The sequence below is a fragment of the Dermacentor silvarum genome, chromosome 10, assembly GCF_013339745.2.
Source record: "Dermacentor silvarum isolate Dsil-2018 chromosome 10, BIME_Dsil_1.4, whole genome shotgun sequence".
Taxonomy (NCBI): Eukaryota; Metazoa; Arthropoda; class Arachnida; order Ixodida; family Ixodidae; genus Dermacentor; species Dermacentor silvarum.
This window is the reverse complement of record NC_051163.1, coordinates 105,315,477-105,327,233: the sequence shown is the minus strand read 5'-3', so window position 1 is coordinate 105,327,233 and position 11,757 is coordinate 105,315,477. Positions and strand designations below refer to the sequence as shown.

At 45.2% G+C, this 11,757-nt stretch overlaps 1 protein-coding gene across 1 annotated transcript in view; it reads left to right on the top strand.

Annotated features, from left to right (window-relative positions):
• Positions 1-390: 390 nt before the first annotated feature.
• The window catches only part of LOC119431734 (uncharacterized), a 26,218-nt gene continuing 14,851 nt past the window's right edge, over positions 391-11,757 (top strand). Inside the window, exons 1-2 of the mRNA XM_037699206.2 lie at positions 391-489; positions 6,729-6,989. Coding sequence (XP_037555134.2) covers positions 391-489; positions 6,729-6,989 — 360 coding nt within the window. The remainder of the gene's footprint in view (positions 490-6,728; positions 6,990-11,757) is intronic.

Below are 11,757 nucleotides of genomic sequence, written 5' to 3'. Positions count from 1 at the left end.
TCCTGCTCTATTTTTGATGTGTGGTACAATAGTTATGTAAAACACGTGGGAATATGACACACTAAAACTTCGCACTTTATTTTCTTCTCTTTCATCTTGGCACTAATATCGGTGAGCTGAGGCGGTGAGGGTTAACGTCTAATGTCGATGCCCAACGAATTATTGTCTCGGCCCAGGATTACCCGTACAAAGCGTCGAACAACCGATCGTCCTTGGTCCCCCGGTCTGCCCAACCTGACTCGCGTCGTGGGGATGATGGACCGTGAGCTCGGCTTGGCGGCCATTTTCCGACCGTCGCTGACCACGGCGCGTCGCCGCAGACAAGCCAAGGACGTGCTCCTCTTCCTCGACCCCCCAGAGTCGACGCCATCCATGCGCCTACACGACGCTATGCGCAAGGCCGACAACGATGCGTTGCTGCAGAAGATACTCCCCGGCTTCGCTCTTCTCAAGACGCCGTCCCGAAGACTGAATGAGGAAGCTGCCCAGGTGCGCTTTCACGGATCCGCTTACATTACTTGGAACTGCCCTGTGTTTTTGAGGCGAGGTTTTCTTTGTCTACTACCGGGGGAGTTTTGTATAAGCGCGTAAGTAACGGACGTAAGTTTTTGGCCGACTGACCATTTACAAGCACTGTATAATGACGAACTGGTGCCATGCGCACCTATCTATGTTTTGCGTAAACGAAGAAAAATTTAGGTGCCAAAACAACAATCTGATTATGAAGGACGTCGTAGTGGGGAACGGAGGAATAATTTTGACCCACTGAGATGCTGGGACGTAAACCCGGCGCACCCAGCATACTAGCTATCTTGCATCCCGCCCCCAGAGGAATGCGTCCGGGTTTCAAACCTCCACCTCGTCGCCTGCAGCAAAACGCCATAGCCTCTTATATACAGCAACGGATTATTTCCGCACTAAATCGGAACACAAAGCCTGTACATAAAGTGTACAATCGCGGATATCTTTGAAGCACACACGATTATCAAGAGTGGCGCACGATATGAAGCAACGTTCTGATTTTCATTTCTCAAAATGGAACGTGAAGCAGTGACTTGCTATTGATATTCTGGTCTGGCATGAAATGTACCTTTTTCAACAAGACTGCGATTTATTTGCGACAGCGAGGTCGGAAGAAGCAGAGATTGCACTTTGACAACAATTTGATGTCTCTACAAGGGCTTTGCGATAGACACTGTGGTCGCGGTAAACCAAAATGAACGGTGTCAACACGACTGGTAAGGGCGGCACTGTCAGTTGACGTTTCCTGGAACTAGAAGAAGCGTACCCTGCGGGAAACAGGGTTCTGTACCCGCCGCCGCGGTTTAGTGTCCCATGACGTTTGGCTGTTAAGCACGAGATAACGGGACCAAATCCCGGCCGCGGTGCCCACATTTCGATTGGAGAGAAATGCATGAACGTCCGTCTATTATTAGATTTGAGTACGCGATTGACGAAAATCATGTGGCCAAAATTTCCGGCATCCCTTACTATGGCTTGCTTCATAATTGTATTGTGGTTTTGGCAAGTATAACCCCAATTAAAAAAAAAGAAACATATTTCTTCAAGTATCCAGTGCGGTAGAGCCAGCGAATGTGACAGTCATTCTTCTGGGTTTGAAACAGTGTTCAGATGGGCTAAAGCCACCCCATGACTAAAAACAGCCCTTCAATTAGGGCTGCTAAGGATAATGACGTGTTAACCGCCACTACAATTGCTGCAGCACCAATAAACACATTAGCTAGAGTGCCTCCAATATACAATTTCGCTGCTACCTTCATGAATCATCGGAAGTTTTAGCGGGCTAGCTTTAATAAGAACATCTATACCGAACTGTTATTTAGGCGTGCCGGAATTACGAGCGTAGATTGTTGAAGGTATAAATATTTCGTACTCCAGGGATAGTTGCCAACTATTTTTATTGTCAGGTTTTCTGTCGTAAAATGCGCAGAAAACAGAGCTGGAAGAGAAAAGGGTGTCTGATTTGCCTTTTTGAAGTAAAAGCTATGTTCATGGTACAAATGCTCGTGGGTCTTCATTGCGTGGATGATTACAATAGAGCACACTTATGTAAAATAAAATTGCTATAATTATTGCGGTTTTTAAACAACTATATATATATATATATATATATATATATATAGAGAGAGAGAGAGAGAGAGAGAGAGAGAGATTGTAGTGAAGAGGAATACCCGGCCCTGCAGCCACATCGCCAGTCGTCCGGGAGGCGCGAGCTCGAGATTGCCTGAGCTGTTCTGGTTGAGACACGCTGCCTGCTGTTCTCTTGTCCTGTATTCATATTAGCTTCTGGTGGAGGTGTTGCGGTTTTCCCCCAACCTGGAATTACGCACCCGAACTCTGCCGTCCGTCATGCCTGACGACCGTGCCAGCCCGACATCCCCACCGGTTACTCCAACCATCGTATGTGCCGGTGCTCAGCGTCAGCGGGATCCTGACATCTTCAGCGGCACCGATGAGAAAGACGTTGAAGATTGGCTGGAATCGTACGAACGTGCCAGCAACACCAACAAATGGGACGATCCCTCGAAGCTCAGCAACGCGATCTTCTATTCATCGGGCGTCGCCAAGCTCTGGTTCAAAAAAAAGTTGTCGCAGTTTCACCTGAAAGGCGAAGCATCAATTGCGATAGCAAACTTGTAGAGAGCTATACGGAGTAATGATATTAGCTTTATCAGCTGTATAAACTTGGACATGCAGCAGCACCGGCAACACGCAGAACTGTTGTCGACGCCGTCGGTGTTTTGCCCGCGTTCGCTCAAAATGCGTGCGGCGTTGGTGACTGTCGCCGTAGCCTCTGATATAAATAGGCACTTGGTGCCGCAGCTCAACGTCGCCTCCCTTCCCTACCCCCCCCCCCCCTCCCGTCCCCCCACGGCCTCTCGCGCGTCGGAAGAAGGCGCGTTTGCTCTACATATATGGCGATTGTAAAGGAGGAAAGAGACGCTTACTTCTGCAGCCCTTAAGCGAGCACGGCGCAGAACGCGCGTTTGTTCTCCGCCGTGCGTTCACTCCCCGTGAAAGCGCGCGCTCCTCGCGCCCTTTCACTCGCACATGCAGCGTTCGGCGCGCGGCGACGATTTCATCTCCATTGACGTCATACGGAACCTCACGGCGACGGCGACGGAGACGCCGACGGCAGAAATCTGCTTTTGAGTGTCCATATAATTGCTATCGCAATAAAACCACGAAGCCGATCTCCGCACGTGGGCTAGCTTCAAAACCAGCATCGTGGACGTTTTCGGTCGCCCTGGCGTGCGCAAACTTCGCGCTGAACAACGCCTACGAACCCGATCCGAGCAAACTGGTGAAACGTTCACTAGCTACATTGAGGACATCATCGACCTCTGCCGGCGTGTCAACCCGACGATGGCAGAGGCGGACAATGGTACGCCACATCATGAAGGGCATTTCCGACGATGCCTTTCATATGCTGCTGTCCAAAAATCTAAGCACTGTTTCACAGGTCATTGAGCTTTTCCAGAGTTTCGACGACCTCTGCAGACAGCGTCTTCTCACACGGCGGCCACCTGTGCACGATGAAAGCCTCGCGAGCGTGGCCGCGGCTCCTGAAATGGACTCCCTGCTTTGCCAGATAAAAGAGTTCGTCCCTGCTGAGGTCACTCGTCAGCTTTCGCTGCTGTCCTCAACCACGCCACCACCCTCGCCTTTGCCGGCCAACCTTCGCCAGGTCATCCACGAGCAAGTTTGCGCAGCTCTCCCTTCTGCCCGCGAGACTCCGCCGGTGCCAACTCCCGTTGCTTTTTCCGAGGTCACTGCACCTCTCAGCTATGCCGAGGCTCTCGCACGGCCATCACCTCCGACCTTTGCGCCATTCCCATCAGCCGTGCCACTGCGTCCAGCTCCTCAATTCGTTCAACCACGGTACTCACATAGCAGTGGACAATGGCGCACTCCTGACAACCGGCCAATATGTTTTGAGTGTGGTCTACCTGGCCACATTGCACGATTTTGCCGTCGCCGTGCACCATCCTACCGCCGTCGCTTCGACACCGAACCACACGTTTCCCCCATACCCGTCATCCTCCGCGTCTCAGAACCCTGGCCCGATGTCTTCCTATTCAGACCACCGCCCTCTTGTTGACCGCCGTTCGCCATCACCTCGACCCCGCTCGCTTTCGCCGATGCGTCGTCGTCCTTCTACGCCTGAACGGGAAAACTAATCGCCGCAGTTCCAGAGGCAAGAACTGCGTCACCCACGAACAGAACAAGGCCTCTCTCTTCTCCGACTAATGTTATTGACGTATATGTGGACGGCGTCGCTGCACTCGCTCTCGTTGACACTGGAATATATATATATATATATATATATATATATATATATATATATATGCTTTAGGATATACTTGAAGCTTTATATGGATGTCTCGTGCTTTGTAGCGTAGTCGGAGCTTTTCATAAGAAAAATTACTACGATGGATCTAACGCTGCTATTTATATTAAATAAAAACGTACTCTTCAACCCAAGCTCCGCGGAAAAGTTTTAAGTTTGATTCTCACGAAGGCAATGTCTGAGTCAGATGGCTGTTAGAAAACAGCCCAGTCGAGATTCCATGAATTTTACACCGGCGTTGTTATTACAAATAGATGTGGCGGAATAGATGTAGTCAAGAAATGTTGACGAAGGTGTACTGAAAGAACCATGTAGTCTAACTCAAGAAAACTTGTATAGGATATTGGACAAGTCAAAGGATATTTATTCTCCATCTGCGAAGTGATAGCGAAAAAGAAAAACTGTAGTTGCACATAAAATCTTCTATAATAGCGCTTGGTAATTACTTAAAATGATCGCTGGTGGGAATAAAGGGACATCTTGCGTGGAATAGGCTACAATTTTCAAATTTTGAGGTTCTCAGTGGACCAAACGGGCCACCATAGAAATAAATATTTTCGGACTGCGAACAACAAAACGCCAACACTTAACAGAAAGCATAGTGCTAGCTGATGAGAAACTTGCTTGCGACACTTTAGTTTTACGCGCTTTGAATGAGCTCGGAATATTACCAAACTTTTTTTTTGAATTTGAACAATGCCGATGTGTATACGTAAAAAAAGAGAAAAAGAACTCAAGTGGTCAGTTATTCCAGAGTCCCGCACTAGTGCGTGGTGCCCCATAATCAGATCATCGTCTAGACACGTCAACGGCGCAACTTATTTTTAATGTAAAATTCGAGAATTTCATTAGCAAACCGAATGTTGGACAAAATAAGAACGGTGTTTCATTCGCATGATGTCTGAAACACCATGTCAGGGGTGCACGTACTCGATTACTATAACTTGGAGACTGCCGGATGTCATGGCTTCCTTGCCTTGCTTTCGGCTTGGCAAACAGTTCGGTCGTGAACTTGTAAGGTTGCGCAAGTTCACCGGTTATTTTTTGGGGACATTCTTTTCATACGACAGTGTCTCCGATTGTGAGGTTGTTCCGGACGCCATAGTTGAGCGCTCACATACAAAGTTAGCTCTATAGCTGCTCCTACAACTCCCCACTGTGCCTGCCTACTTAAAGTATAGCCTTCGCTTTCCGAAGCATAATTCCCGAGAGACGCCGATATTTGGAATAGCTTTGCCATGACCATGATGTCACAGAAATCAGCAGGCGTAACTGGACGATGTGTCCGCGCAAGCTCCCTTTGAGGTAGAGAGCACTGTATTTACCCTGTAGCTTGATGCAATGTAATTGTTAAACACAGGATATATATCGCGCTTGCATTGTACACATTGAAAGTCAACCATGGAATGTCTCCAAGTCACAGATACTCTCCTGCATTTATGATTGCTTTCAAATAGGTGGTCACCAACAATAGCTAGATATTACGTTACCATCAGTCAATAAAACAATGATTCAGGCAATCAACACTTCTGTTATTTCTGCATCACGGATATTGGATAGGTAAAGAAAAATTAAATTGTTTATAACGCTACACGTGGTCTGCACCCCAGAACATTGGCAAATAGGGCATACTCAAAGAGCAAAACGAAACGGAAGGGCATACGCATGTATCGTGTCCTAATTAAAAAGATATCGTCAGAAAGGACCGTTTGAACAACTCACGGCCCGGCAAAAATATTGTACACGGATTCTGAAAGTAACGTGAGCACGCCAACCACTCACAAAAAATGGCTTTGCTATGCGAGCGCTCATGTTCACAAAAAGGTCTTACGTAAGCATTGTTTGCAAGAAAATAAAATTGCCATTTCTGATGTTATGTGATCCAAGCCAACCCGCAAGTTAACTGAATAGCAAAAAGAGGCTTGCGTCATTGCAGAAAAGCACATTAAAAAAGCAAGGCGCGCATTACAAAAACCTGTACCGCTATTATTTTTCGCGAGAGAAAATGTTTGGCTAATGCTGATGTTGGACATATCATTAGCGAAGGCGTATGACTAATGTCAAGATCACATGCCAATGAACTTTTGTGAACACGGGCTGAGGGCCTGTAGTCACAAAAAAGTACCTATGCTATAATTGTTCGTAATAGAAAATTGTAGCTAATTTTCATGCCGGACCTATTGCTGGCGAAGCCAGCTAGCCTATGCCAACCTGCAGCTACGAATGAAAAGCTTTGTGAATTTCGGCCCCAGATGTGTCATGCACTGTGTCGGAATCATTAGACAGCTTATAATTATATTAAGCTAATAATAACCGTGATATTATACGTCACCTGTTCCCCCGGGTGCTCTTTCAGGTGCTGGCCGTCGACAAGGAGCTGTCCGCCATCATTCAAATGGGTGGCTCCGTGTCTTCTTTGAGACACTCGCCTGCGGTCTCCATCTCGGCGGGAACTTTCGGCACTGGTCGCGTCCATCATGGCATGCTCATCAACGTTAGCACACTTGCCAAAGAATATGGCAACCAAGTGTGGTCGTGGGAGGAGTACGCACGCATTCTGCTGGGCGACGTCGTCTTCGGGAAGGACGCTTCGAATGAACCGCGCGTTCTGATTCAGGTAGGACCACTTAGCTGAACTTATAAGTGGCTCGCGGGAAGTGTTTGCGTGAACACTTACAGCGAAGCTGTTAAGGAGATTTAGTGCGACGGCGGGATATATTTTTGTTTCTTACGCAGCCGTTTCTCGTGCAGCTAGGAGTGGTCGAAACCTTAGAAACTTTCTTGGGCGTCACGTCTGGGCCTTTTTGGCTAACACAGTTTAGTCCTTATGACTACATCTATCAAATGTCAGTCATAGAACAGCCACCAGCGCAACCTGCGTCCGAGCCCCGGAGCGGCCGTATGACTCGGCCTGCGTCGGTGATCAGCTATCGCTAAACAAAGTAGCGAAACCCAATCAGGCCGCCCGAAGCGCGCTGCTAGCCTTCGCCATCAGTATAGCCCGCTCAGTATGTAGAAACATGGGTCGGATATAATGGAAAGTATAGAAGTACTAAGCTCGGATATATGGACGCATTGAAAAAGGCTCGCGTTTAGCGAAAAAAAAATGCACCAGATCGGGTGAAACATTCGCAATGTATCGAGCAGGTTTCGGGCAATGGTAATACTGATCACTATAGTACTTCGGTTGGGCGTGAGAAATTTCTTGAAGAGGTTCGCTAGCTTTCGATGTATCAGTTACTTGGCATCATGATCATCACCATCAGCCTATATCTATGTCCACTGCAGGATGAAGGTTTCTCCCTGCGATCTCCAATTACCCCTGTCTTGCGCTACCTGATTCCAACATGCACCTGCAAATTTCCAAACTTCATCACACAACCTAGTTTTCTGCCTTCCTCGACTGCACTTCCCTTTCCTTGGTTCCCATTCTGTAACTCCAATGGTCCACCAGTTATCCATCCTACGCATCACATGGCCTGCCCAGCTCCATTTTTTCCTTTAAGGTGTGAGGCCAAGTGAAAATTGTAATTTTTTTTTCAAAATGTCAATTTTTTGTTTTCTGTTTTGTTAGATGAGGAATTTATTCTACATCATTTTGCTGAAAAAAGTATCTTCCTACGCAGTTTCTTTCAAAAAAATACATAAAAAAATGTAAACCCACCCGGCGTCTACGAAACCGAAACTGAAAGTGCCAGTTTTCTGTGGAACAGAAAAAATGCCCTGGTTTGCAGTTATTTGCTGGTTATTTAAGAATCGTATCACGTAAAAAGTGTAGCAATGCCATAATAGCATTTTCAACATTTTATTTATCAATTAAAATAATAATCACCTCACCAGGTGGACGTGCAATCTTTTGCACGTGTTGTTTACGTTATGGAGGCTGCACGCGCGCTAAAGGAGAACCGGATCGTGTGATGGATGTGTTTACTCTCTGTCGCTTACTTTTTCTTACTGGCAGCCACAGAATGGGGAAGTTTAGAGCGCAAAGACGCACAAAATTAAAGTTTGTTGGCAATCAGTACAAGGCGACGGACCTGGAGACGTACAGCAAATACCTGTAATACTGAAAAGCAGGCTAGAAAAAAAAGGAAGCCGAGGTGCAACACGAGCAAAATCAGACAAGGGCAAGACCCAAGACAAAACTGGCTACAAATATAGGGGATTTTAGCTCTCCTGATCATCTTATGTAAGCGCTATGCTTTGAAATCTTTTTGTTGATTTTCTCAGAACTCATCTTTTTACGATTTCTTCAAACGCAAACATTCATAACTTTTTCCTTAATAAAGATTTTTTTGTGAAACTTGGCACAATTCTTTCTCACGTTATTGGGTGTGCAATGAGCCTCAGCAAGTAAAATCGTGCCCCAAGTTTTGATATGGAGGCCGTTTACACCAAGGCGCACCCATTGGAAGCACACATGTTTTTGGTTATTTCATCACTATGCTTCGATAATTGATCTGATCTCAATAATTTTGGTTCATTGCACAGATAAAATCCTCTCCTATATCGCTGCTAAAAATTGTGTTTTTTTATCGAGTTAAATTAGAGTTATGACTGTTGGCGTGAGACCCACATTTAATCAAATTTTTCAAATAATAAAAATATTTCAAAAATAATGCAAACTTTGAAACACTCACATGGGCCTAAAAAGTGTGCTTTATGATGTAGACCAATAATTTGTATTGTTTATCCTTTTTTAAACTTTTTTCCCCAGCACTTGGCCTCATATTGGCTATCCCCGTTTTCTCTCTGGTCCATACCGCCCTCTTCCTGTCTCTTAACGTTAGGCCTAACATTTTTCGTTCCATCGCTCTTCTTGCGGTCCTTAACTTGTTCGCAAGATTTTCTCTTTATCGTTCTAATAGGAAATTTAGTCGATGAATTAATTGATGAAGCCAACTCGACCCTACATAAATTAGACGAATGGGCATGCCAAAATGGTTTTAGGTCAAATAGAAACAAAACAAATGCTATGATATTTCGCACTAAAAATAAAAACATGGTTGGTAATAAAACTATACTACTAAATTCTTCGCCCATCCCTATCGTACCCAGATTTAAAACATTAGGTGTTCAAGAAACCTTATCCTGGGATACACTAAAACTGTCACAGGTAATTGGCATTATTTATGGCAATCACCATATACTGCCAAAAATGTCCTGATGTTTTTTTTTAGGTTTTTTTCGAGCTCGCCCTAATTATTGTCATTTAGTTTGGGCTACTGCCACTCAAGAAAATCTGCACAACATTCATGTCTTGCAAAAAAAGTTCTTACCTATAATCGAAAATGTCCCTAGTTACTTTCAGACACATGAATGTTTTGTAAAACATATAGTTATGCCAGTCGCAATAATATACGATTACCGACTGTGTAGAGCATATAAACAAGTGTTATAAACTGGATCTGTTTTTTTAAAGCAACTTGCCAAGTTACAAAACAATACCGCTGCATGTGCGGCACGCAAAAACGAATCATGGAAAGTACCAACAGTCAGAACAACATATGGACAACAGACGCTTCGGAATGACCCGCCAAGATTACTAAGCGGATTAAAAGGCGAAGAGATTCAATTGGAGAACACTACCTTTAAAAGTTTTCGTAGCTATTTCAACTTAAACTTGATGAAGTTCTTTGCACGTTTTTTTCTGAGCAAACATTGTTTCTGGTATGGTGCTTTTTTTTTGGCAACAGAATGTTTCCTTTGTTTTCGTTCTTGCTCTGCGTCAAGCAGAAATATGTTTGCATAATAACGTATACCTTGTGCTTTTTTCCTTTGGCGTCTTTGTAGAAGAATATTTGTCTGCATGGGAATATGTGATTGCATTTTATGTATTCCTGTAAGAGGGTATAAGGTTCTTTCTTTTTTTAAATTTTGTACACAAGTTTCTTTTCGTTATTTGTGCAATTTGCGTTAATTTTGTATAATTTCTCAAATGTTAGAGGCTGATTGTGCTTAAGTCAGTGCCGTGAACGCCAATGCGGGGGCCTGCGGCTCTGTCAAGCTGTCGAAATGAAACCTTTTTGCGCACGCTCCTTCGTGTCATTACGCTGTACTGATGCGAAATAAACATTATTGTCATTGTCTTTGTTAACCTACAAGTTTCTGCCCTATACGTTAGCACCGGTAGGATGCAATGCCTCCATCATGACTCCTGCATTTACTTGTATTGGTCCATATCTAGGAAGTAGATGGATGCTAGTCCATAGGGGCTGAGGCCGTGCCGTAACATAGCCCATCTTCAGACTAGGTACGTAATGTGCAGATATTTCGCAAGAAACGGAAGCGCAAACGCAAAAAGCGCAACTAAATAGTTCAGACTACAATCGTATGAAGCGTTAAGAGCGCAGCAGTCGTCACGCACGCGAGCGTAATTGTTGGAAGGCCCGCTACTTTTACGTTTCATACAGATACGACAGTTAACCGCGTGGCCAATAAGCACCGCAATTTCGGTTTTAAATTTCCAGTGAAGCAACTACCGGCATCCCCAGTTAGATGAACGGCCGAACGGACATGGCTGCGTGTGTGCGTAGTACCTTGTGTGCGTAGTTCGAGTAGTGTGCGTAGTTGTGTGCGTAGTCTGTTTACAGGCGCCATGTTGAAATCCACTGAGACGCAACTGGCCAGCTCACGTTTTGATTGGCCGGTCTTAAGATGCGGAACGTATGCAACTGACAATGTGAACGACCAGCATTGTTAACGATCTTAACCCGCGATACGGTCTTTATGACAGATGCGCGCTTTGCTAACGTTACGAATGCAGTCTGAACATACCTTTATGCGTCACATTTTCGCGCTTACGACACGCTAATTGCGCCCGGTGCGGTGTTACCGCAATACAGTAAAGTAGAGGCATGGACAAAAGTATACGGGTAACAAATTTTGCCAATCAGCCGAATTTATGAGTACGTTGACAGGCGTAACGGGGACGGTGCTACAGTGATCACGTGGTCATGTGTGGACTCAGTTTAAGAATACGTCTAGTTTGCGCTCATATGTTATTTGATTGGAGAGGAAGTGGGAATAGCCGCCATTTAGGTCAGCATTTAGTCGAAGAAGTGAAATGGATTAGATAACGTAGAGCCTGCTATAGGTCAACAGACCGCCTGCAGTTGTGAGTCGTCGAGGATGGTGGCATAAAATTTGGATATTTACAGGCGTACAATAAAATTGGCTGACAAAAAAAGCAAAAACAGAAATGATTAGCTGGAAATAATTTTTCCAGTGCAAGACCTTTGACCTGTATGCATTGTACATTAAAATGTTAATGATCGCAATACTAACAAAGGTTCAACTGTGTAGACATCATCTTTAAGGAAGGTATAATGCATACGATTTCTTCATTGGCGAGGTTTGGGGCATGGTTTAAGGACCCGGATTGG